Source organism: Brassica napus, chromosome A4, assembly GCF_020379485.1.
Source record: "Brassica napus cultivar Da-Ae chromosome A4, Da-Ae, whole genome shotgun sequence".
Classification (NCBI taxonomy): Eukaryota; Viridiplantae; Streptophyta; class Magnoliopsida; order Brassicales; family Brassicaceae; genus Brassica; species Brassica napus.
In genome coordinates, this window is record NC_063437.1 from 15,431,027 (window position 1) to 15,458,464 (window position 27,438).

At 31.1% G+C, this 27,438-nt stretch overlaps 5 protein-coding genes across 5 annotated transcripts; 1 reads left to right on the forward strand and 4 right to left on the reverse strand.

The window, feature by feature from the left end:
• The first annotated feature begins 2,070 nt into the window (after positions 1 to 2,070).
• LOC106450038 (protein SODIUM POTASSIUM ROOT DEFECTIVE 3-like) lies at positions 2,071 to 3,811 on the forward strand. The gene is made up of 3 exons (XM_013891689.3): positions 2,071 to 2,719; positions 3,087 to 3,162; positions 3,495 to 3,811. Exons 1-3 carry the CDS (start codon positions 2,174 to 2,176, stop codon positions 3,668 to 3,670), a joined length of 798 nt encoding a protein of 265 aa, XP_013747143.2. The 5' UTR covers positions 2,071 to 2,173; the 3' UTR covers positions 3,671 to 3,811.
• Positions 3,812 to 11,933: 8,122 nt separating this feature from the next.
• LOC106450037 (dirigent protein 25-like) lies at positions 11,934 to 13,587 on the reverse strand. Its single transcript, XM_048777821.1, has one exon. The coding sequence runs from the start codon at positions 13,289 to 13,291 to the stop codon at positions 12,053 to 12,055; it is 1,239 nt and encodes a 412-aa protein (XP_048633778.1). The 5' UTR covers positions 13,292 to 13,587; the 3' UTR covers positions 11,934 to 12,052.
• Positions 13,588 to 14,072: 485 nt separating this feature from the next.
• LOC125608049 (putative nuclease HARBI1) lies at positions 14,073 to 15,570 on the reverse strand. Its single transcript, XM_048777820.1, has one exon. It carries the CDS (start codon positions 15,568 to 15,570, stop codon positions 14,290 to 14,292), a length of 1,281 nt encoding a protein of 426 aa, XP_048633777.1. The 3' UTR covers positions 14,073 to 14,289.
• Positions 15,571 to 16,003: 433 nt separating this feature from the next.
• Positions 16,004 to 20,482, reverse strand: LOC106450036 (glutelin type-D 1-like). Its single transcript, XM_013891688.3, has 3 exons — positions 20,198 to 20,482; positions 19,346 to 20,066; positions 16,004 to 19,265 (listed from the first exon to the last, which is right to left on the reverse strand). Exons 1-3 carry the CDS (start codon positions 20,391 to 20,393, stop codon positions 19,112 to 19,114), a joined length of 1,071 nt encoding a protein of 356 aa, XP_013747142.2. The 5' UTR covers positions 20,394 to 20,482; the 3' UTR covers positions 16,004 to 19,111.
• On the reverse strand, positions 16,354 to 17,166 carry LOC125608213 (glutathione S-transferase T3-like). The gene has a single exon (XM_048778189.1). It carries the CDS (start codon positions 17,164 to 17,166, stop codon positions 16,354 to 16,356), a length of 813 nt encoding a protein of 270 aa, XP_048634146.1.
• Positions 20,483 to 27,438: the final 6,956 nt, after the last annotated feature.

Below are 27,438 nucleotides of genomic sequence, written 5' to 3' on the forward strand. Positions count from 1 at the left end.
GCTCGCAAAAGAGCACGTTGTGAATTATGGACTTTTGGTCACTAGTTATGATTTTTTTATTTTATTTTCGGCAAGTTCATATATTTTCCCAAACCAAAATAATGAAATTAATTTCAAAACGTCTTTTATTTGTGTTTAAAAAAAAACTTCTTTTATTTATTCATATATGGTTCTTCTCTTTTTAATTATGTGGAGATTTTTCAAGCTACTGTTCGTTCACAAAAATCTTTAAAATCATAAAATTTTAATTTATTTTCATTCTTTAGAAATGGGTTAATTTCCACCCTTCGCACATTTAAATGGTAAAAATAAAAGTATATGCTTGAGATTAATTGTTTTGGCACATTAAAATTGTAGTTATATTTCTATTCCCCTAGGCCCGAACTATAAAAAATCATAGAACCTCCTGAAATAATTAGTATTAATAATTTAAATTATAAATTTGTTGAAAGTAGATAATTTTTAACTATCTTGACATACGGAAGTATTCTTTTGAATATATGATATTCAAACAAACAAAACGAAGATTACAATCTATAAAGAAGGTCACGGCAATATTTTTGCAAAATTAGATACAGAGAAGGACTTAGCATATATAATTAAACATATAAGTAACTTAATCACATTTAGTATATTTTTAGGCAGTAGTTATATTTCAATTATGAGATTAGTGGCTAGGTTCAAAGTTGTATATATGTTAGTGATGGTAATCATTCTAGCAAAAGTTGAATCCCAGCTTTTTCAATATTTGTCCCCACTTTGACACATTACTTAGTGGGTATATACGATGTACAATCATATTCTTCTTTTTTACACTATATATATAAATTTAGGACTAGTAAAAAATATTTAATTATTATTCCTGTTTTAATTAACCACAACTCACTTCTATAAACATAATTAATATTTAACATTTTTACAGTATATTTAATGCCAGTTGTTAATCTTTAATTTGATTTTGCTACACTTTTGTGAAATATAGTTTCGGGCATTCTTATTGAATGATTTAGATGAACTACATTAGTTTGGATAACATAATAAAGCAAATGACGCTACAAATTGTCAATTATACTGTCTCAATCGTGGTCGGTAAATACTTTACACATAATTTACAAACCCATCATGTAGTTTTACAGTTTGGTTCCATTATATTTCAATGGGTTTCAGATGGTTTTGCATATATAACATTTCGAGTGATGGCATGCATATAAAGGTGATCAGTGATCACTGATAAGTAACTCAATTAAATGCGATGGAGACATATTAGAGAGATTAAGAAAATAGCATTATCTTATATATCAGATTCCATATAACTGAATTTGATGTTGTGTTAATGAAATCCAGCAGATGTGGTCCAGTGGTATTTGAAGTGGTAAGTCATACGTACACATATGTTGGACCCATTGATTTCAGGTTTCAAGAAGAATGTTTCACATAGTGTGCTTGTATTTAACGAGCTTACATACCTTACTTAATCAAACTCTAATCTAGATTGATTATCATATTGGGATTAACATAAAGGAATGTTTATACAAAATTCTTAGGTTTATCTTCATCTCGTCTATTAGGAGTCAATGAACAAAGCTTCATCATTCTGCTGCTACAAAAATATATAAACTATTTTGTCAAACTTTTGACAATTTCTGTTTTTAGAGGCCAAAATGTCTTTGTTGTTGTGGTTGGGGTCAAAATAACGTTTTTAATATGTTACCCTTCTCAATTTAATTTTTAAATTAGCAAAGTAAAAAAAAAACCACAAACAAATTTGAGAACTATTCCCAAACATATATGGAAGGGGATGAAATCAATCATAGAGAACAATTCTTAAGCTTGTGGGAACCTTTGGTTTATAAATGCAGTTGTAGAAAGTATGAGTGAAAATGTGGAATAAATGTATCAACATCTCTTTTTGAACATTAGAAATCAAACAAAGGTAAAAAGGTAATGAAGTTGCAAGATCCATATTGCTCCAAAGTATGCTTTCCACACACTCCTTCTTATGAGATGGGACCCATTCTACAAAAATATTATCTCTTCTTCTTTGAAAAGATTATAATAAAATGATTCATAACTCTCCTCTTTAAAACCCATATTAGTAGCGATCACACGACTATTCTTGTCATAAAACAGACAGAAAGTGTGAGTGTTATAGTGAGAAAGAGATAGAGAGAGAATGAGGATAAGTGATATTTTCTGCTCTTCTCCGGCATCAACAGCCGTACGACGAAGTACACTTCCCCACGACGGAGAAATCACCAGAGGCCGCAGATCTGTGGATAGCCTCCGCCGGAGTCAAAACCTTAATAACAATAGGGACAAAACCGCCCCATGCTTCGCTTCCGAGATGCCTTTCATCCCAATTCCTCGTCCAGTCATGAGCTGTAGAAACTCTTTTGAGTCTTCAAGAGGTCGGAAGATCACTACGGCTCACGGCGGAGAGGTTCAGACTCGCCGAAAAAGCTCAGCTGACGTAAGCGATGTCCTGAGGAGAACGAGGAGTTCTCTACAAGGCTCATCGTCGTCGAGGTATCTTCTAAAGGATCATAAGTCTTATAAAGAAGATGATAAGAACCTTTGGTTATCATCATCGGATCGTTCTAAGGATTTGATTCCTTTCCGTGACCGCAACGTCACAATTTCTTCATCGTCTACTTCCTCATCTTCCTCGTCTTCTGTAACCAATGGTTCATCGCCTTCTCCATCCACTAATGATGATCAGGTTTGATTAATCTTCTTTTAACCAAAATATTTTATGGTTTAAATTTTCATTTGATGAATTGGTTTGTTCAAGTAATTTCCTGTATATTCCGTATGCTTAATGAAATTGAGCTTTTTACTTTAATTTTATCAGCACGTCCATCTTTTTCACCCTAAACAGTTTCATGCAGTTGTGAATCAATAGTAATTCAATTTATTCTAATATCCTACTGTATCCAAAGGGTGACTAATACCTATGTATAATATCTGCACATAACATGAAGCGTACATAAATTTAACATGTGGTTCTTTATTTGATGTTGTTTATGTTATCATTTATCTTGAATTTAATAACAAACTATTGAATTTATATTGTTTTTTTTGGGTAGGTTGTGGTTTTGAGGGTATCGATCCATTGCAAGGGATGTGAAGGGAAGGTTAGAAAGCATATCTCCAAAATGGAAGGTACTAAAGAGTCTCTTCGTCATTCTACAACATTTAATTAATCTTGCTAAACCCAACCAGAACATTTATATATAATTCAAATTAAAACATTCAACGGATAGATGACCGTATGTGAGATATTGTCTAATTTTTGAGATAAATATTATAAAAATGGATATTGGTTAGGAGCTTTGAAGTTTAGTGATTTGACTTTACCTGATCATCGGATACTTCTGAGAGACAACTTTTTCCATTTCTATAGAAAATTTGAATGAAAAACTATGGATAAACTTTGACCCCACAAAAAAACAACGGATAAACTAACTATATAGTTGTTAAATAAAATTTAACAGGGGTGACATCATACACCATTGATATAGCAACAAAGAAGGTGACGGTGGTCGGAAAGGTAACACCTTCTGGAGTAGTAGAAAGCATCTCCAAGGTCAAATTCGCTCAGCTTTGGCCTTCTTCTTCGTCTCCTTCATTTCCTCACGTTCCTAATCATTCCCCCCTCATCAAATCTTAGATCTATCTTCTTGTAATCTAATCGAAATGATATTGTTATTAGTCATCGATCATGTTGTGCTTGGTACCAATGTAATATTAAGGTGATGTATTTTAATATAACATACTAGATTTTGACCCGCGCTTGAAAGCGCGGATTTGATTTTGTTTTGTTTTTCATAATTATGAAATTTAGGGTTTGAATTATATAATCATGAAGATTATATCACTAATATATAGGTCATTTGCGTAAGCACAATTAATTTGTATGAAATTAGATCACGCGTTTGCATTTTTGAAGTTTGTTTGAAATTTGTTTGAAGATTCATTTGTGTGTAAAAATAGTATAGCAATTTGAAACTGGGATAAATATAGTATTATTAGTAACGATTTATGTTACATTTAATTGTATGTCTATTAACAATCAAACTACCAACTATAAAACCAAGTATTAGAATATTTTTAATTTTTTTTTATATAAAAGTATCTATAATGTAAATCTAAACTACAATTTACTATTTTATAAGAGTATTAGAGACATATGTTTCATTATTAAAAGTTAGATTTTAAAAAGAATGTTTTATTCACATATATTTTTGTAAGTTATGTTCTTAAGTATTTTGGCTTTATTCTATTTTAAATTTAATGTGGGTCTCAATTTAATTATGTTTAAATTTTTGGTCTTATTAATTTGAGATTTATCTGTGTTAGAAATTAATTGTGTAGTCGATGGTACTATGTTCCTTGTGGGTGAAATGAATATTTCGATGTTTTTATAAGTGGGGGAATGAATATTTCGATAAAGTTATGTTATAATAGATTGTGCTTTGGTTTTGGTTCATATACTTTATTTTGTTTAGGTAGGGTGGTTTAGCAATCGATGATTTAAATGGTTAAGAATAAATAATAATGTATCCAGTTTGATAGTTAGAGTAAAAATCGCTCATATATAAGTAAAATATCTTGTCACATATTGTTATAATATATAGGAAAAGTCCAAAAAAATAAAAAAGATAAGAGTCCAAACAACTTTTAAAGTTGATTTATTAAAACTCCTTCCCTTTTAATAGTATTGATGTTGAATCATCGGCGTTTCTTTTCTATGTTTACAAAGAGCACGTAGCATAAACGAAACTATACAATTTTTTTTTATTTAAAACTATACAATATTTACATACTATAAACCTTATTCGCTAAATTACGTGTCTACAGAATGATAAATTCTTGATTTGGCATATCTTTGACTAATTTGTTTTTGGTTTTAATGTTTTTAATATGTTAAAACCAAATTTCTAATATATTATCTTACGAATAACAATTAAATTTTAACTAATTAATTTCTTTGTTGGCGTCAATCTTGTAATAGTTTGACGTTGTTGAGGCATATGATTGATCCTAATGCTGGCTATAATTACCAAAGACGACCTAGGCACCATATAAAGTTTGTTTATAAACCGGCCATACGAAATTCTAGGATGTTTTCGTTTGGATTATTACTTTCAACTTTATTGTTTGCTTGATATTATAACTTACATGGGGCATATAATAATATGAAGACATCTATAGACACGTGCCCTGCATATTTGTGGGGATCGGAGAAATGAGAAAAAGGGTGAATAATGTGATGCGAACATGAGGACCATTGAATGTCTGGCGTGCTACCGATATTCTATAGTTTCATAAATAGTGAAAAGTAAAACATTTAAAATACAAATTATGATCAAAGTTATCTTTTCTTTAGTGTCGTAGGGACATGTGCCTCTTTCAATCACATTCACGGTGGGTCGAACTTGGTTTTCAATGTTTCTCCAAACATAACAACATTTTAAAGTGACATGTTTTTAGTTAATGATAGCTTGCTTAGTGTAAGTTATCAAAAGTTACTAAACCCAACGTATGAATTTGTTTTATAAAGAATTAGTTCTGGTTCCAAATAATTCTTGATTTAAATCTCATGTTTTATGTTTAGATGGTGTAAGAGTATACGGCTGCTCTTAAAACAGGGTCATTGATAGGAGGACGGAGGGGCGAAATTTCAGGAGTAGACATCAACGAATACACATGAATATCATTTTATAAATTTATCGATCAAAAAGTATTGTTTAACTTTGTTTTGTGGAAGTTTTTGCATAACTTTAGACCTAAACTCTTTAGGCGGCCGGAAAGATTTAAAAGCCAAAAGGTACGAAAAATAAAAGTTATCTTATACGATTTTCTAGAGAAATTTGGAACGCTGTTGTAGGCAGATTTTTCAAACATATAGTCAACTAAAAATTCATATTATGATTGTTTATGGTCTATGTTATATGGAAACATAAGTGTGTACGTGGAATCGGAAGCGTATAAAAGTACAGAATCGAGATTTTTTAAGAAATTAGGAAGGACACGTATTGCAAGCGTAATATATATATACTAGGTTAAGATCCGCGTCATGCGCGGGATAAACATTATATATATAAATTCTTTTATATATTATATGTTTATAACATATTATAAAATAATAAGTATATATTGAATAATTAAAAATTCATTATCTACTACTTATATAATTAAATTGTTGCGAACATATAAATAAATTTTATAAATCAAAAAAATATTTTTCCTATTTGATAAGATATATAATTAAATTTAAATGATAGTAATATATATATGGTATATTTTAATTGTCATATATACTTTAGCCATATTAGGCAATTTCGTAATCTTATTAAAGGAAATAATGAAGCACATTAATAATGTATTTATTATGGTTTAATAAAAAGTTTATTATATATTTAGATGGACCAACTTATTTCTCTAAGGATTCTAAGAATCATTCTAGTGATGACACATGGCTACAAAAAAATGTTGCAATGCTTCTCAAATAATATATAGGGGATATACATATATATAAATATTTAAATATAAGAAAATTTTATGAAATTTAGGACTAAAAATTATATGATTTAAACATAAAATTAAGCATTTATTCATTTATAAAAGTTTTGAAATGATTTCATATTAAAGCTGTGAAAATACACATAAATTAAATTTAAATTATTATATTAGTTATTTTTAATACTTCATAAATAATTGACACAGTATATTTGAATCTATCATATATATTTAATAAAAACCTCTATGCATAAAGATATAGTATTAATTTTAATATTTATATTCTCTCTATTTAAATGCTATTAAAATTTGTATTTAATTGAAATTAAAACTATGAATTTATATTTTTTTGTTGATTTATGACATTTTTTTCTTAAAAAAACGGAAGCGTGATTCTAAAACAGAATCATAAGCTTCTAACATATTTTTAAAGAGAATATATTAGAAACATTTTGGAAACGAGATTCTGTAAGCTTCCACAAGGTTGCGATTCTGATTCTGGTTCCGAAGCAAGAAGCGCACGTCTTATGAAGCTTCCATGCAACCTAGTTTATGGTCCTCGTAATTGGCATGGAGACCACGGATCGGATATCTGGGTTTTTGAAGGTATTTTTGATTTGCTTCGTATGTTACGGATATTTAATTTTTCGATTTGCTTTGTTTCAGAAAAATACAGATATTTATGAATACGTACGAATATCTCATTTGTTTTGATTGATACAAATAATCTTAAAAATTTGATACAAATTTGTTTTGTAAAATATTGTTTTGGGTGGTATATAAAATTAAAAATTAAAAAAGTAGTGAATCTATATGTTTTATAAAATTTTAACCTTAATTAGCTATTATAATAACACAAAACTTAAGAAAAAAGTTATAATTGTCATAAAAAATTCTCTTCTTTTTATGTAATACTTTTATATAAGTAATAATCATATGTTAGAATAATAATTATATAATTTTATACATTTAAAAATTTAAATGTAATCAAGATATACATGTATTTATATATTGACGGATCGGAGCGGATATCCGCTTTTCCAAAATTTTAATATTTGTAATTTGCTTCGATCTTAACGAATATTGATTAGTACTTGATTTGCTTCAAAAGTGTACGAATATCCAGAATTTTCTGATCGAATCAAAATAAATAACGAATCATATTAAATTTAACGGATAAAATACTCAGCCCTACTCGTAATCCCATGATCGCCCCTGATCAATCAACCAAATTGTCTTATAAAATCTCTAACTTCATTCCCTTATTTATTCTAAAATGAAATTTGGAATAATAAATGTTCAAACTTACTCTATTTTCATTTTTAATGGAGTAAAAATAGAATTCTTCAATAAATATAATAATGATTTTAAATTTTTTTATTACTCTATTTTATTTTATAATAGTATAGAGTTAGAGCAAAATCCAACTTCATTATAAAATTACTCCATTTTAAAGTTAAAATTAAAATTTTGCATTGAATATGCTCTTAGTTGAAGATTTTTATAGCATCCTTATTGTTTAAAAATTCAATTGATTTTGAAATATTTATTTATATTAAAGAAGACAATTGTATTAAAAAGATTTTAAAAGTTGCATATTGATCTTTGTTTATAACATGACATTTCTCATGTAATTATTAGAGTTTGTTTTAAGAGAGACGATTTTCTAAATGTTTTATTTTTTTAGTTGATTTATTTTAATTAAGAATATACAGAAATTTTCTTCTTGCTGATGGCCTAAGGCATAAAAAAAAAAATATACAAATTTATAACCAAATATTAATGTTTATATACTAACAATTATTAGTATTTATTATGAAAATACAATCTTAATTTTGAATTAATTTAAAAATATTTTTTCTTACAGCTATTTTTCGCCTTCTAACTTTGAATCTTGCTTTAGAATTTTTACGAGACATCTTATAATATTTACTAACAAATCTACATTTTTACCCTCAAAATAAAAACAATCAAAATCAGTGAGGAAGTGAAGAAATCTACTCTATTAATTTAGGGTCTTATTTTTATCTATCATTAATATGTCATATTTGGACCACTTAAATAATTAGTTAATATACATATTTGATTATTTACATTAATAATAAACCAACTATAAATTTAAATTCTATTTTTAAATATAACAATATCTGTTGAGAAAGAATCTAAGAAAATATTATTTATTATTTTAAATATTTTTATAAAATAAAATATTAATTAATTTCTTAATTAGTAATATAATTTTCTTATAAATTAATGTCAGCTAAATGTTTTCATAAAACAAGAAAATAAGGATTATATAAATTTTTTTTATATATTCTGTATTATATAAAAATAGAAGTGCTATATAAATTAAATATGACAAAATTATATTAAATAGGTAAATTAACAAAATTTGTTTTTAAATTGTTTAATTTAGATAAATTATCATTCATCATTAAAATGGGTTAAAAAATTTAGACTATATAATAAATTTATATAAAAATAAATTTATTAACATAGGTCAAACTTTTATATCTACAGCTATATATTATCTTTTTATTTATTTTGAAATTCTCATCAATATATTGTTTAAAATGTTTATATGCAAAGATATAATAGTATATAATAATCTTTAGTTCATATATTATTTAAAAAAATATTATTAGGAAATTGTAAGATTTTAGTAATTCATTTAAAATATTAATGACAAAGAAAATTTAATTATAATATTTTTAATTATAACAATATCTGTTAAGAAAATATTACCAAATATTTAAATATTTTTTTATAAAATAATGTATTAATGTAGTAACAAAACTAAATTCAAAACTCATGTAAACTTCCAAACTCAAAAATAGTAGTGTAATTTTTATAAGTTTTCTTGACGGAATATATGATTTTGAAAATAAAGATTCAAACTCAAAATGCTAATATTTCAAATTTTACAAAAGATAAACTTATAGATAATAAAGAATAACTTTTTGAAATGCACCAAGAAAAAATAAACTATATATCTTGTAAAAATTAAAAAAATCTATTATTTTGAAATTTTAATTAAAAACAAAAAGAGAACATACTTAATATCATAACATCCAAAAAACATATTATATCAATAAAATTTACTAAAATAATATGATAGATGTTACTATGTATAAAATTTACTAAAATAATAGGGGGTATATAATTTAAACAAATTATTGTTTTTTTACTTATAAACCCGGTAAAGTAATAAATAATATATGTTACAGTATAATTATTTTAAACACACCATGTAAATGTAACTTATCTTATACATATTTTTTCTATGTATAAATATATAAAATTTTAAAACGTTTTATACAAAAATGTATAAATTAAAGAAAACTCGTATTTTAAAGGAGGTTATCTATTTGATTATTTTATATATTTTTTTATTGTACCTTACTCGAAAATATATTAGTAAATAATAAAAATTAATAATAAAATAAAATGTATTTAAAAAATCACTATATATTAAGAATGCCAAATTAGAAATATAAACAATAATATTATAGAGTTATACAATATATAATACTAAAATGAAAATTATAAATTTAAAATATTTGTAATAATATCAATTTATAAAATGAAAAATTATCCGCATGGACGTGCAGGTTAAAATCTAGTATATAGTTAAATGCATGTGTAACCTGAAAATAATGTATAACTAATATACTGTTTGAAGATATTCGAATTTCTTTAGTTATCATCAACTGATAAATCGACTTACTTTTTAGTAATTTTCTAATATTTTGGGTGAATTCTTATAATTTTGGATATTTCTCTAGAAAACTTTTTTCACAATTTCCACCATGCAAATCTCATCATTATGTCAAATACTCTTCTTTCACGTTTCCCACCAAGCAAATCTCCAATGACGGCAACTAATGATAGAGTATCATTATGTCACTTTTATAACATGACATGCTTTGCTTCGTTTGAGCCATACAAATGAAATCTGTTTGACATTGTCTCGATCTTTTTATCATTCCATTGTTCAAACGTTTATTGTTATTATTCTTATTAATTTAATAATTGGCAAATTTTAAACGAACTACGACACCAAAACAAAGTGAACCTGGAGAACTTTTTATGAATTTTTCTTAACTAATTCTCAACATCCATTTTGTTTGTTTGTTTTTTACAAAAAAAAAACATCCATTTTGTTAATTAAGTTATTATTTAATAATTGACTTTTAAACGAACTTTGTCAGAATGACTTTCATTTCCAAAAAAAATGTGCAAACGGTTTTAAAATGTATTTGACTAGTTCGTATTCCACAGTAGTAGCATCTTTAGTATTTTTCCCTCGCACAATGATAGTTATAGGCCTTGTAGTCTCTTTAGGCCCATATGATATTCATCAAAAGTTTTCTAGCCCACAATACATTTACTCTTCACTGTTAATTTTAAACCGAATCGAAACAAAAAAAAAAGATATAATCGATTAAAACTTAAATCTTGTTCAAAATTTCAAAACTACTAATAAATCGAATACACACACTATTCATAGACATTTGGGTGGCCAATTGGGTTTAGTTTGGATTCACTCAGTTTTTGTTTTGTTAGAGAGATGAAATTCAGCCTCATTTGAATATTTTAAAATTTTGGTTCGGATTTCCTCAGAGAATTCAAATATATTAACACATCTCAAACCAAGTTGAAGCCGTTTTAAATCTAGGTTCAGTTCTAATTTGGGTTTACATTACCTAAAAACTTGTTTATTATTCGAAAATCAACACTTTAGTTCACAAACTTGGCAAATTTAAATAATTTGCACTACCATAAGATGGTGACATGATTTATAAATAATTGTAAAGACGAAGAGAAAAAAAACTAAAGTAGCAATAAGCCAATAACAACTCTATAAATGTATGCAATATTATTTAAATTTTAAAAGTAAAATGATATTGTTTAAACTCCAAAACAAACTTATTTATAATTAAACTTCAATGTAATTCTAAAACATTTAAAAAAATCTCAACATTTGACCTAACATTAAAATTTACATTAAGCATGGTATTTGAGTTAATTATTTATGTAATAAATATTTATTAGAATCTTTGAATATTTGGATATTTAATCGATATTGAGTTTGAGTTTGGTATGATTTGTTGATGTTTTGAAATTTCTGAGTTTTTATCCGAATTGGTTTGAGTAAAATTCAAAACCTAAAATGCTACAGAGAAAGGATCCATTCCGATATATATGTTTAGTTTGGATTTTCAAGTTGGGGTTTTGCCTACCCTTACAATTGTATATGGTTTTCTTGTGATTTTATATACTTTGTAAACAGAAAAATCGAAAATGTATATCCTAACAAAAAGAAAAACAAATCCCCGATTTGATACCCTTCTTAGTATTGAAATTTGAAACAATTAACTTAAAATTTAAGAAATGTGACAAAAAGACAAAACCCAAATTCAAGTATATTTTCTTACAGAACTCTTTCACGTTTATATTACAAATGATAAAATCACATACATTCCACACCAAACATTCCCAAACTCCAAGCATAACATTAAAATAAAAACTAGTAAGAAAGATAGACAGTACACTGAAGAACAGTTTCAAGTCCATCAGTGAACTGATGCGGCTGCTGCTGTTGCGTCCCGCTAGATCCTGTAAACGTCTTCACAATCGCAAATCCTCTCGCGTTCACGTACTTCCCGGTCCCTCCCATAACTCCTAAATGCGACTCCGAAGCCGCTGTTCTATGAACACCAAAGAAGCTTATACTATCTTCATAACCGCCGCTCTCAAACATGGCAGTAAACGCCATCGTCTGGCTAGTTCCATCAACCGCACTCGCCACATAGTATCCCTGCGCTTTCCCGAGCAGACCAGACCCGAGCTCGTGGCCTTCAGTTAGTTCGTCGTCAATCACTGTCATTGTCCCGAACATAAGCATCTGTAGAGCGGAACCGCTCGGGAGCTGACCGCCGTTAGCAACCGGTAGACCGTTTAAAAGGTTGTTGTTACCGTTATTTCCGTTGTTCTGGAGGATGTTAGCCGTGGTCCCACCTAGTCCAACGAGAAGAGGGACGTTGTTGTTGTTGACGATACCGTTGTTGTTGTTGTTAGATGGAACTCCGTTGGTTATAGGAAGGTTTGCGCCATTGGGTTTAGCGAATGGGAGCTGGCCACTTAAAGCCGGGTTCGCAACGACTCCGGTTACGGCTCTAGCCGTGGGGTTTGAGCCGCCGAGTATATCGTGCATGAAGAATACTAATGTGTGGTCAGGACCTACACCACCACCGCCAAGAGCTGGACCGGCACCTGCACCACCTCCAAGAGCTTGACCGGCACCTACACCGGGACCAGTGGATGAACCACCAGCCGGTAGAGGACCAGAACCAGCAGCTGGTAAAGGACCGGGACCAGTGGCAGGCAAGGAACCTGGACCACCACTGACCGGTAAAGGACCAGGAACAGAGCCAGCGATTGGTAGAGGACCAGAACCAGTAGTAGTCAAAGGACCTGAACCACTTGATGAGCCTGTCCCTGTTCCGGCACCGAGACCAGTTGCAGCAGCACCTGCTGAACCACTTGATGGTATTGATCCTGTTCCTGAACCGAAACCGGTACCCGCAGAACCCGAGCCAGTTCCTACAGAACCTGAGCCAGACGCTGGTAGAGGACCAGGGAAGGGACCTGAGCCAGGGGTGGTTGTGGCTGGGAACGTATCTTCTTCATCAAGAAGTCGAGCCGCAGCTGTGAAACTAACAAAGAGAGCTAGAACCAGGAAGGAGAGTATCTTTTGACCTGCCATTGGACAAGAAAGATGATCAGAGAAGCTACGATTGTTGTTTCAGCTAAATGATCCCAAGGGTATATATATACATATGAAGAAAATTTGTTAGTAGAAAAAGATGGAGTGGATGAAATGGAGCAGGTGATACAGCTTTTTCTATTATCTGGTGGTTTGGTTTTGGAGAAGAAACATACACAACCACATTAAAACTAAGCTAACTTCTCCCCAAGATTTGAATATTAGTTCCGGTTAAGATAATGTGCTTAAACCGAATGCAATAAGAGAAACGGTAACCGAAACGGTCGGTCTGCCAAGGGGTGGTACAGTTTTGCGCATCTTTTTTGCTTTAATTCTCTTACCAAATCCTACGTGGATCTGTCTGCTATTTAATTTTGAACAGGATAAGAATTAGAATATTTCGGTAATTTATCACATCAATTCTCATTAATGGATTACATTTTTGTCATTAGTGTATGAGTTAATGACTAAAAATCTGATCCGTATTTACAGCAACAGTTATTTTAGATTGATTTGATAAGTATTAGTTAAATATATCTTGCGTGGATAGTATCAATGCGATAAATAAGCAGAAAAAATATTAACGAGATATACGGTTTTAGTTCACCAATGAAAACTTATAAGAAGATTTAGGATACAATTTAGTATTTAAACGAGTTTAAAAACTTTTCGACAGATAACTCTTACGTACTTTGGTTTTGCAATTATTTTTTTTTTTGTTTCTGATAAACTATGTGCAAAGTAATTGATTAAGTTCTCATTTGGTATATTAGAGCATCTCCAATGGTGTTCCCACCATTGGAGTCCTTAAGTGTATTATACTATTTTTTTTTTTTTTTTTAAGTTAAGGATTCTAATGAAATTTGTATGTCCAATAGTGTTACCATGAATGGAATCCTTAAGAATAAAAAATTAATAAATTTTAAAACATGGGAAATAAGATAATTTTTTTAATATTTATTTATTACATGATTAAACATATAAAATGACAATAATTATTAATTTTCATCTCCAAATTTGTTCCAAATATTCTCAATTAAATCATTCTTCAATTGATGATGTATTTCCGACTCGCGAATCTGAATCCGAGTGGCACGCATTTCATTGATGCTTGGAGGGATGTCGGTACCACGAGACTTATGCACCCGTGAACTGCTGGCTACATCTTCTTCTTCAAATTCAGATGGATCGTACTGAGTGCCGTATCCATCTCGTTCATTTTCGACTATCATATTGTGCAGTATGATACATGCTCTCATTGTCATCCCTATCTGTTGCTGATCCCATGAAAGAGCTGGGTTTTTCACAATCGCAAATCGAGCTTGTAAAACTCCAAAAGCCCGCTCCACATCTTTCCGGGTTGATTCTTGAAGTTTAGCAAATAACTCTGCTTTTGGACCTTGAGGTAGTGAGATAGATTGGATAAATGTTGACCAGTTTGGATAAATACCGTCCGTGAGGTAGTACGCCAAATTATACATGTGTCCGTTGACCACGTACTCTACCCTCGGAGCCCGACCTTGAATAATGTCATCAAAAACAGGAGACCGATCGAGGACATTAATATCGTTTAAGGTACCTGGTAGACCGAAGAAAGCGTGCCATATCCAAAGATCTTGTGAAGCTACTGCCTCTAACACAATTGACGGTTTTGTTGATCCCCGGGTGTACTGTCCTTTCCAAGCCGTTGGGCAATTTTTCCACCTCCAATGCATACAGTCGATGCTTCCTACCATCCCCGGAAACCCGCGTATCTCTCCAATATGGAGTAGTCGCTGAAGATCCTCTTCTGTCGGTCTTCGTAGATACTCATTACCAAATAACTGAATTATTCCTTCATTAAAATGCTTTAAACACGAAATGGCCGTGCTTTCACCAACTCTGAGATATTCATCAACCGCGTCAGCTGCAGAACCATAAGCAAGGAGACGAATGGCGGCTGTACATTTTTGTAGTGGTGAAAGACCAAACCTCCCCGTGGCATCTCTTCTTTGTTGAAAGAATGGAACGTGTTCTGAGAGGCGATGGACAATACGCAAGAATAATTCTTTGTTCATACGAAAACGGCGTCTGAATAAATACGGCGGAAATGTCGCATCTTCACTGAAGTAATCATTCCATAATCGGTTGTGTCCGATTTCGCGGTCTCGTTCTATATAAGCGCGTTTCTTCGGCTTAGAGGGTTGGGCTTCCAAAATGTTGATGTAGGTTTCATCTATGATATCGTCGATAATTTCGTCCAATCTTTCTTCAACTTCATCGGATGACGATGATGACATTTTTTTAGTATCTCCTGGAAAAAAATTATGGTTTGTTTAACTGAAAGAAAGAAATAAAAATTAAAATTTTAGTAGAAACAAAACATGATATTTTTTAATAATCCTTACTTTGATTCCTTTGAATTTTGCATATTGCTTCATAGATAATTAAAAATTCAAACTAAACATGTTTAAATTCATAGATAATAATTAACAAACGTTGATGATTTGTATTCGATCTAATGGAAACTAAGTATAGATCAAAATAAAACGTTGATGATTTGTATTCGATTAACCAAATGTTGATGATTATTTGTATTCAATATTATGGAAACTCAGAATAAAATGAAATTTGCTTGAACCAAGACGTTTAAAGAGACGATTTTACCTTCTCACCTTTCTACCTGTGCTATTTTGCTTGAACCAAGAAGTTTAAAGAGATTGAAAGAGTTAATAGAGAAGAGTTTGTTTGATTGAAAGAGAAGCATTCAGAATTTGATAGACATTACAAGTACTTATATTGAAAGAGAAGCATTCAGAACAAAGTTGCATACAAGAAATAAACTAAAACGATAAAACAGCTGCACTTATACAAGTGAAACTTGACACCCGTGACTTCCTCCACACCCGTGACAAACTTCAAACTCCCGTGACTGCGATAAAGACCAACAGACTCTGACTACTCCAGACAGACACTCCCGTGACTTCTACACCTGCTAAAACAAATAAGACAAGCGTTAGTAAACAACAAACATGAAAAAATTACTTGTAACAGCTAACTACTCGACATGTTACTACCTACACTCATAACATATTAGACATAAGTTTCAGCTGAAGAGCTTTTTCCATCTCAGTAAGAGGGTCTTTTTTGGCGAGTAGACGGTCAAGCAACTTCTGCTTAGAGAGTTTATCTTTCATTTCCATTATGACTTGTATTTGTGACAAGGACTCTTCTGCAACACTCTTCTTCTTCTTCGTAGCAGCTTTAGCTGCCTTGACCCCCACGGGTCTAACCACTTCTTCTTCTCTAACAACCTCCACCCCTTTGCGCTTTTCCTTCCCACTCCCCTTAGCCAAATAGGTAGAGGACCATTTCTGGTCATGCCTCAACTCTCTCCAGGCATGTTCCATGCTAAACTTGACCGAGTACTGATTGGAGAAGTTATCCAAAGCAGCTATCATGACATCATCATCGTTTTGCCCACTACTCTGCTCCCTCAGTGCTGTGTCATAGCAGCCTACGAACTTGCACACTTGCTCGTTAATCCGAGCCCACCTCTGCTTGCACTGACCAAGCTCTCTAGGCACTGTTCCCACCAGTTGAGGGCTTTTGTTGTAGTAGTCAACAATGCGGCTCCAGAACCTAGCAGCTTTCTGCTCATTGCTCACCACCGCATCCTTACTCGTGTTAAGCCAAGCTCCGATTAGGATTTTGTCCTCCTTAGTAGACCAAGGCCTCCTCTCCTTCCTAACAGGAGAGTCCACAGCAGATTCGACAGTAGGAGACGCATCAGGACCTTGGGTCCCGAACCAAAAAGGTTCGGGTGAATCAAGGTCCACTGGGGACTGAGATTGACTAAACAGGAGGTTAACATAACTTGTATTGTTCGCAGCCATGTTTTCAGATTTGTCTAACTCAGAATTGTGGTAGCTAACTTAAGTAGGGGAGCTTAAACTAAGAAACATTTAAAGTTGCAGTTGGGAAGCTAACTAGTTCTATTAAACACCAATCAAATCAACCTAAGACCCATTTGTAAAGCTGGAAAACATTATAACCAATCAAATCCGAGGCGTTGAAAATTTTAAAGAGACTATGAAGGTTTAGGTACTTGCATTTATATTTGGTAGCTACTTGCATTTATATTTGAAACAAAAGAGAGAATGAAGGTTAAGTATTGTACCTAGTTAAAGAGACACTGCTTTTGTAGACTTTGCTTTACGTCTTCGAACTTATTCCTGCAAATAAATGAGATCAAACAGTCACAACGTTATACAAAATGTCTTTAACAAAACCAAAGCAGAGTACACATACTTACCAGACATATACATGACCGCGAAACCTAAAAGAACGGTCAGGACTGAGACCATTATCCTCATATAGGGCTTCATGACCGCCCATACGCTCTTCTTTTGCTCGCAGACGGTCTTCTGTAGCTCACAAACTGTCTTCCGTAGCTTAACCACGTTCTGATCACACTGAAAAGCTTGATCCTTAAGCAGCCTTATTTCTCTCTTAACCTCAGTCATCTCCTCCGTAACAGCTACGTCCCACCATTTCCAAATGTGGCATTCCCCATCATCCACATTGGGGCAGGTGTAGTACCTTCTCCCTGGATCTTTATGCGTGTGAGATGTGGCAATTTCCGGCTCAGAACCACAGTAGCAAGTCGTCGGTATTCCATCGTCAGCCTCGGGTGAAGGTGTGTACTGAAACGACTCTGCAATGTACAAACTACTCTCAGCTTCATCCTTGTAAATTTGAGCTTCTGCTTCAAGAAGATACGTCAAGTCAAGCTCGTCTGATGAAGAAGGCTGCGTGTATGAATAATCTTGTCCCATGATGACTAAACCTGAAAAAAATATGTTTAGGCAGTGAGAATAAGACAAACAAACATAAAAGACATGAACAGATTTATAGCAACACATAACAAACATATAACAAACAAATGTATCACCACCCGATCCATCTCTGAAACCATCAAATTATTTTCGGGTTGAACCCCATAATCGATTGAAAACCGTTTATCAAAACATCCCCAAATCTTTTCGAATACACCTAAGCCGAACCCAAAGTCGCGACCCAACTAGAAACCCTAATCGATTCAAAATACATATATGAAATAGAAAACACGAATGAGAACGAAATCAATCTCCTCAAGAAGAAACCCTAATCGATTCAAAATCCATATATGAAATAGAAAACACGAATGAGAACGAAATCAATCTCCCCAAGAAGAAACCCTAATCGATTCAAAATCCATATATGAAATCTAAAACACAAATGAGAACGAAATCAATCTCCCCAAGAAGAAACCCTAATCGAATCAAGAGAGGAACCCACTGATTTACCAGATCTTCGCCGAGGATCGGAATCGCCGTTGAGCTTTTGTTTTTCCTTCACCGAGATGATTTTTTCACCACAAAAAAACACGAGATTATACAGCGTTGTGGTTTGTCTCAAATGCCACGTCGATAAGGATTGGGTATCGAAAACCTCTTCCATAAGGATTAATCCTTCTCAATACGAGCCCATTTATTATTATTATAATCGAAAACCCATAAGGACTTGGGCTTAAGGATTCGATAAATACACCGTTGCAGTTGCTCTTAGATATTTGAAGTTGTCAAGAAAATTGCACTATCCTCAAAAACTGAGCCGGGAACCAAGTAAAAGAAGGTTTTCATCTTTGGGTAATTTATTCTCTTTATTTATTCAAATCGTAACAACGAGAACAATGCACCATAGTCAACACAAACCAAAAGAAATAAAAACCAAGACACGCTTAGAAAACACTTGATTAAAGCACAAACCAAACTAAACCACCAAATCATCTTCCATACTTTAGTTGGGAGGAGGGAAGAAGATGGCATCAGAAGTCCTCTTAGATCGGAAAGCCTTCTCCACCTCCGGAGCAACCTTAAAAGCCGCCTGCAAAACCTCCGGCGACAATGCCTTCCACACCGACGTCTTCCCCGCCAAATGCGTGAAAATGGGACTGCAAAAACATTTTTAAAAAAAATTAACATAATCTTCAAATCTATCCAAAAATATAATAAAGTTTAAAAAGTAACTTACTCAGGAGTAGTCACGATGGAGAACCAAGACAAGCCATCAGAATCAGCAATCTTGGACACAACAAAGAACCTAGGAACAATAAACAAAGCTCCAGCTTTCACATGAGTCTCAAGAACTCTCTTCCCATCTGCACCAACGACTTGAACACGACCGCTACCACCAACAATGTATGTAACTTGTAGGGCAGAGTCACAAGAAAATCCAGGAGAACACATCGAGTGCCCATCGATCCTCACCAGATCAGCACCAAACCCGACTTCACCAACCAAGGGAAGATTCTTTGTGTTCAACACAACAACTCTTCCTCCATCCTTGATATCAACATCAAGAGGAGCCTCCAAACAGTTCAGAACAAACCCTTCTCTGTCACCTTTCCTAGGTGAAGGCATTTTCAAACTCGCATCAACCTTCACGATCCCATTACCAGTCTGAGATCCGACAAGCTTCTTCACGGTGGTCTCGTCGAGATCCCATGCTCTGCCAACAAACTCGGTTGAAAAACCGGTGAAGATCCCATTGGATCCGGTTAGGTAAAAGTCAGTGAACTGTCCTGCTTTGTGACCCTTGTGCGTCTCACCGAGGAAGAGAATGACAAGCTCAGTGTCGGCACTGTTGAACCACCATGTCACTACACCGAAAGGTAAAGCTATGGAGTCTCCTTTCTTGATCTCAATCACTTTCTCCTCTTTCTCAGGGAGAACAATTCCTGCTGTTCCAGATCCTGACAATTGTTTCAAGAAACATTCTTATAATACCATTCACGGAAAATGGTTAAATCATTATAATATAATCCTCAAATATACAATTAAAACGTAAGACCTTATTATTCAAAAAAAAACAATAAAAACGGACCTTCAAGAACATAAGCGACCTTGGAGGAATCGGAGTAGCGAGGAAGAGCTAAGCCATACTTCTCTAGAGCGAGCTTAGCGGCTCCAATGTTGCCATCACGTAGCATGGGTAACTCTTCAGGACACCATGCAAAGTACGAACCACCGTCTCCTCCGTACACTTTCTTTGGTAGTCTCGGTGAAAGATCCAACTCCATTGTTAAACGCTAAAGTTAAACGGTGAGAGAATAATTAAAGAAGAAAGACTTTAGATGTGATGTGAGAAGTGATTGATATTTTGATAGAGAGAGTACGTATATTTATATGGGCTGAGAATATCCATTCGGTTACAAATTGAGAGAGTCTTTGGAAACTGATCTTTGACTCTGGATAATTACATTCAGCAACGTTTGGATAATTATGGATAATACTGTAACTTTTTAATTGATAGTATTTCGATACTATTATAAAACGTCGGATAATTATCTCTTTTCAAAAAGGTATGGATAATTATATGGATAACACAACAATTTTCAACTCACATAGTTTGGATATTATTTCTTTAACAGTTATCTACCTTATCTGAAACTATTTAAAATTTATTACATATAATTTCACAACAAATCATAAATTTAAATATAAGTTATATATATGAATATATTTTATTAAAAGTTGATAAATTAAAATATAGAGATCCTGTAGTGTCACAAAGAAAATAGAGATCCTGTAATTTTATTTCCGAGTATTTTGGAAACTTTTTGTAATTCTTATCGCTATCCAAATTTGGTTGATACAATAATTTCAATTCCTATAATAAAATTTCATTAATTTTTAATACATGATTTTTTGAAAGTTTAAGATTTAACAAAACCTAAGTTCAATCTTTTTATAATATCCGTGCAGGTTACGCATAGTAAAATTATCTATTCAATAGTATTCATTATGACCTTGATATGTGTTTTTCTTAAATTACAGATTATATACTTTGCACATCACATAGTAATCATTTCAACATTTTAAAACTTTTATATTATCAAAGGATCATCGTGTTATTTGCTTTTATAATTAATTTGTTGGTCTTTCTTGATATATTTATTATAGTAATTGGATGATACTACAGTTATTATTATTTCGACTTGTTTTCTGTTACTAATGAAATATATATGAAAAAGGTATTTGACTTAAGATTAAAACGATCAGTTACGGATAATGAAGCATTTAATTCATATATATATATATATATATATATATATATATATTATTAAAACAGCAACTGATAAAAGATTATGTCAAACTATTTATTTATTATATTTAAGGAACTACTTGTTGACAAAAAAAAAGGAGCTACTTATTATAACATACATATTAATTTTAAGCAAATCATATAACCGTAAACCACTAACCCTATTTTTTTGTAAACTAAACCACTAACCTTATATTAAAGGTACATATAATAGATACTCTCTCCATTCCACAAAGATAGATTTTTTAATATTTTCATACATATTAAGAAAATATATTAAATTATCATAATAAATATATCATTTTCTGTAATTTTCAATTTTAAATAACTTTTAACCAATAATATTTCAATAAAGTCAATTAATTTTTTTGAAGTTTACAATTTTCATAGAAAACACAAAAAATATATACATCTTTTTGAAACAATTTGTTTCTTCTAAAAAGTCTATCTTTAAGGAACGGAAGGAGTATACCAGAGCAAAAAATTATAATAGGTTGACCTCTACCATTAATTCACGTGTTATATCATATCAACACTGTTAAAAACAAACTATATCAGACAATGTGAACACTTGGGAGATTTTGTATTATGTTTTATGTTTACATAATTTTCATAGATTATAATTAAAAAATAGGGTTAGTGGGTTACGGTTATATTATTTGGTTAAAATTAATATGTATGTGTACTTATTTAAAGAAAATAATAAATAGCTCCTTAAATAAATAAAAAATAATTTGACATAATATTTTATCAATTGGTAGTGTTATTGTTTTAATAGAATACATTAATTATTGTTGGAAAGTTTTCGAGAAATAAACTTTGCTCCTGCTGTGACTCATTATGGCGATGATATGTGGGGGAAAAATTGACGTTCATTGGACGTATTTTATCCCCTTATAGGACAAAACTTCTACCCATTTGCAAACTATTCCTACCAGTAGCAAAAGCCAAGGTATGAAGCAACGAGATAAACCATATGAAATATCCTAAATCCGACCCAAATAGTTACAAAATACATATTTATTGCCTTATTGGGCTTGGCACAATTTACCTTCTTGCTTTTAAAACGAGAGTTGAATTTCATAATGAGTTGTGTTGATGGCCTACCCGGTTCGCCCATTGGGCCGAAGAGAAAAACAAAAACAACTGATAACATTGATCATAAATTGAAGTGAATAAAATCTGTTGTCTAATTAATTACATCGATATTCTTTTTTAAAATTTTAAAGATATTCCAGGTCTATAGAGGGGTTCAGGCTAATCCGCAAAGGGGTAATACGGTCTACGGATAAACTCTCATTCTGAGTATTCAAATAGACTTATATTCGTGTGGCCATAAAACAAAGTGTGTGGTAGGGTGCTTTCGAATCCGGATTACTTGGCAATCCTAAAGTCAACTTATCACTAAACCACCACTTTGTGGTTTACCTCAATATTCTTTTTACAACAACCAAACCTGAGAATCTGATTAAAACATCTTGTTGGCTTTTGTTGGTTGTAAACTTGTAAACAAAATTTTACTAGGCTTTGACAATATGCGCCTTCTTGCTTTTGTAACGAGTTCCTTTTTTAAAAAAAAAACAGTCCTCCCAAACCAATATCTGATAATATCTGAATATGTATAATATATTTTAGTGAGAACTCGTGCACCGATCTGGTCTGTGAGAGGATTAAGACGGTCAGTACTGATAACAAAAATCAAAGGAGATGGAACCAAGTCGGACTTGCGTCAAGTCCCAAGTTAGTTTGGTTTGATTTGAGTTAGGCGAGTGCCATGCATTACATATTTAATCAAATAAGGGAAGAATTTTTACGAGAAAAATCGGCCAATTCATACATCAACAGAGAGTTGCGATCTCGATGAATACATAAACACGTACCATGTACTAAAACATACATCAACACAAAATATATTCAAATTTCATACATGTACAAAGATATTTAGGTTATTTCATACATTGACCGTCTTTCTGTTAGTCAAATGATAATGGATGCTGATGTGGCTTTAACGGATGCTAACGTGGCTTTTATATTTTAATTAATTAATAAAAAGTAATACAAATCATTTGTCGTTGGGTGGAGTCAAACCCAGGTTCGAGCAATATTGAAACAAACACTGAACCATTGTGCAAAACCAGATTATTGGTTACGTTAACTATTGTGTCTTATTTATGCCTAATATGTTATGTTCATATATTTCTAATTATCTAAAATTAGTTCTATAAATATATAAATTCTAAGTAATTATATTTAATTACCTTAATTATTGTTATTGTGTTCTAACAAAAATCAGTAATTTCAAAATATAATTTTAAAAATCAAAAAGCATTTTCGAAATTTAAAAAGAAAATATGAAAAAATATTTTTTTAAAAATTCAAAAATTATTATAAAAGGTTTGAATCTGAAAGCGTATTTTCAAAAATACTTTTCAGATTTAGTTATATTTTTTATTTATTCAAATAATTTAAGCAATTATTTAAATAAAAATAATTATTTAAATAAAGCTCTATAAATATAAATAATTATTTAAATAAATAAAAATAAAATAAAAATATTTTTAAGATATTTTTGAATTATCTGTTTTCAAATTCAATTTTTTAAAATAATAATTTGTTGGAAATTGTTTTTCAATTGTTTTTCATATTTTCTTTTTAAATTTTTTAAAATGTTTTTTTATTTTCAAATATTTTATTTTTAATTTAAAAAATTTAAAAAAAATTATAACACAATAACAATAATTTTGGTAAATAAACACAATTTCTTAGAATTTATATATGTTTTGTGGAACTAATTTTAGATAATTATAAATATATGAACGAAATATATTAGATATAAGTAAGACATAATAGATAACGTAGTGATGTAGTCAATAACCTTGTGTGGCACAGTGGTTGAGTGCATGGTTCATAATGGGCTGAACTCAGGTCCGATCCCCTTACATCAGATTCAAAATATTTGTATTATTTTTTTATTTATTAAATAAAATATAAAAACTACATCAGTATCCGTTAAAACCACGTCAGCATCCATTACCATTTATTTAACGGAGACACGATCAATGTATGGATAGACCTAAATATCTTTGTGCATGTATGAAGTTTGAATATATTTTGTGTTGATGTATGTTTTAGCACATGATACATGTTTATGTACTGATCGGAACCGCGACCCTCTCTTGATGTATGAATTGGCCGATTTCCTTGTTTTATGGTTTGTGTGGTCAAATTGGTTAATTTCCCCCTAACCACAAATATTAATCACTGGATTAATAGATTATGCTTTATATATAGGGTAATAAGGGAAGAGGTTTTATGGTTTATCTGTATTAAGAATATGGCACACGTTGGAGTAATAGATTATGCTATTACCAGGTAATAACTTTACCTAATACAAATGTGATTCGTTGTCAACTTTCTTACACCGACATAAGCAAAGGCCAATTTTGTGTTTTCGATGATTTTGATATACCTTCAATTATTTTACCATATTGAATCGACGAACTAACTTACCGGCATAGTAAAGGAAAATATTAGACCAAATTTTGAAGTGTTAATATATATAATCATAGGTTTTTGGATTGTTAGAAAATTGTTACCTTTTTTACGAAATCAACGCCCCCCCCCAAAAAAAAAATTTCAGGACAACATAATAACACTATCAAATTTTCTTAATCTTTTTATATGTGTAATTGTCCTAAGCAAAACTGAATTGTAATTCGGATTCAGTTTATTGCACTTTCTTTAGAGCCATACAAAATTGAGAATCTGATTGTAACAGCATACTAATCCGAAAACAATAATGAGATATTGAGACCCCACGGCACTCCAAGTCTTTGACTGTCAAGTGTCAACCTATGCTACATCGAAACGAAATCGGATACGTTGAAGCTGAAGCGTACGAAAACGCATAAGCGAGATTTTCTAAAAATTTAAGAAGCGGATACGTGGTGGAAGTATATATGCATATATATATACATATATACACTAAAATATAAGACAAAAGTTAAAACTATTTAAGACTAATTATATGATTTAAATTTAAAATAAAACATTTATTTATAATAATTTTGAAATTATTTCATATTAAAACTATGAAAATACTCATAAATTAAGTTTAAAATAAATTAGTATATTAATTATTTTTAATACTTCATAAATAATTGAAAAAATATATTTGAATATATGCTATATCTTTAATAAAAACCTTAATGCATAAATATAACTTATAGTATTAGTTTTAATATTTGAATGTTTCTATTTCATTACAATTAAAATTTTGATTTTATATAAATTAAAAATTATGATTTTCTATGTTTATTGATTTATACATTGTGTTTTAAAAAATAAAAGTGTGATTCCAAAACAAAATCGTAAACTTCCAACGTGCTTTTAAATAAAATATTTTGAAAACGTTTTGGAATCGAGATTCCGTAAGCTTCCACAAGGTTTCGATTCCGATTTCGGTTCCGAAGCGGGAAGCGGACGTCCGATGAAGCTTCCGTGCAACCTAGGTGTCAACTAATTTGGTCAAGATAATTAGTTCATTTAAAAACACTCCTTTTTTTATCAACTATTTTTTCATTTAAACACACTCTTAAAGCGTGGGACAAAATTATCCACGTAGTTGTAAAGCGTTAAGAATCATGATTTCATTAATTAGGTAAATGGTAGACTAGTCCGTAAATTTTAGAGTCTAGAATCTTGCAACTTGTATTACTAAAACATCATTGTAAATTCCAAATATTTAATGGTCAACTTCTTCTGTGAAGGGCGGCGTGAATCATGGACTTTATAAAATAATCTCAATATGTATTACTGTTATATGATTTTCAACCCTTTTCCAAACATATATGAACACTTCAGTTCACGCGCTCCTAATAAACTTTGTCTTGTACGGATTTATTGAAAGCTATTTTTCGCAGTTACTGTTTTAGCAAGAAAGTTTTGAGTAAAAACGATTTAACACCCTTTTATGAAATTAGATTATCAGGATTTAGATAATTCAAAACCATGTGATTCATGCAAAAAAAGTTCTGTGTTGAACTGAAGGAGTGAAGAAAAAAATAACCAGACACATTTAAGTCAAATTTGATCGAAGCACAACTTTATCTTGAGGATTAATAAAAACATTCAAATGATAATCAAACCTCCAAGTATACAAGATAAATTTGTTGAAGCGAGAGTTTTACTGAGATACCTGAAAGATAGAAACGAATTGGAGCTGAAATTGATTTTGGGAGTTGGAACCAGAGAAATGAAGAGCAGGGGAAAAGTAAATGCTGATATGAGAAGCTGAAAATTAAAATTAAGACATCGTATTGGAATTGAACTGTAGAAAACTAGAAAATCATCTCCTACCTTTCAATGAAAAAAAAAAGAAAAAGCAAACAAAACTGAATTAACATTATTATGTTTAAAAAAAAACAAAGATGTATTCATAAAATAAATATTGGGACGGAGTTTATTATATATAACATGTTTGTTTTAATAGATATATCTAAGTTTCGATTTATAAAAAACTTAAAGTATGAACTCATGTAAAATTGGTTGCAGTCATTAAGAATTAACTTCCACACCTAAAACATCCAAGATAACACGTTACGTAATTTTCATGCGTGATGCTGAATGAAGAGAAAGAAGAACAATCTTACACGACGAGGACAAAAAGGAAACTAAAAGAAACCTGTTTTGAAACGTTGGAGCTTGAGATGCACACGCGAGTGGGATAAAAGATAAAGCATATGATTAATAGTAAAACATCTAGAGGGTCTGACTCACGACTATTTTAGTATCGATGACGTTTCCATGACTCAACACAACTCGCCGTACCAAAAGTATTGCCGTACTTCCTCTTTAATTTACCAAAATACCTATTTCCCAAATTGCGTTTTGTCTTTATTTTATCCTTTTATAGGCTTTTAATAATAACAACTAAATTTTGATCCGCGCTTGGAAAGCGCGGAGTTGTTGGATTATATTATAATACAAAGTTTTATTATATCGAAAAACATAATTTTTAA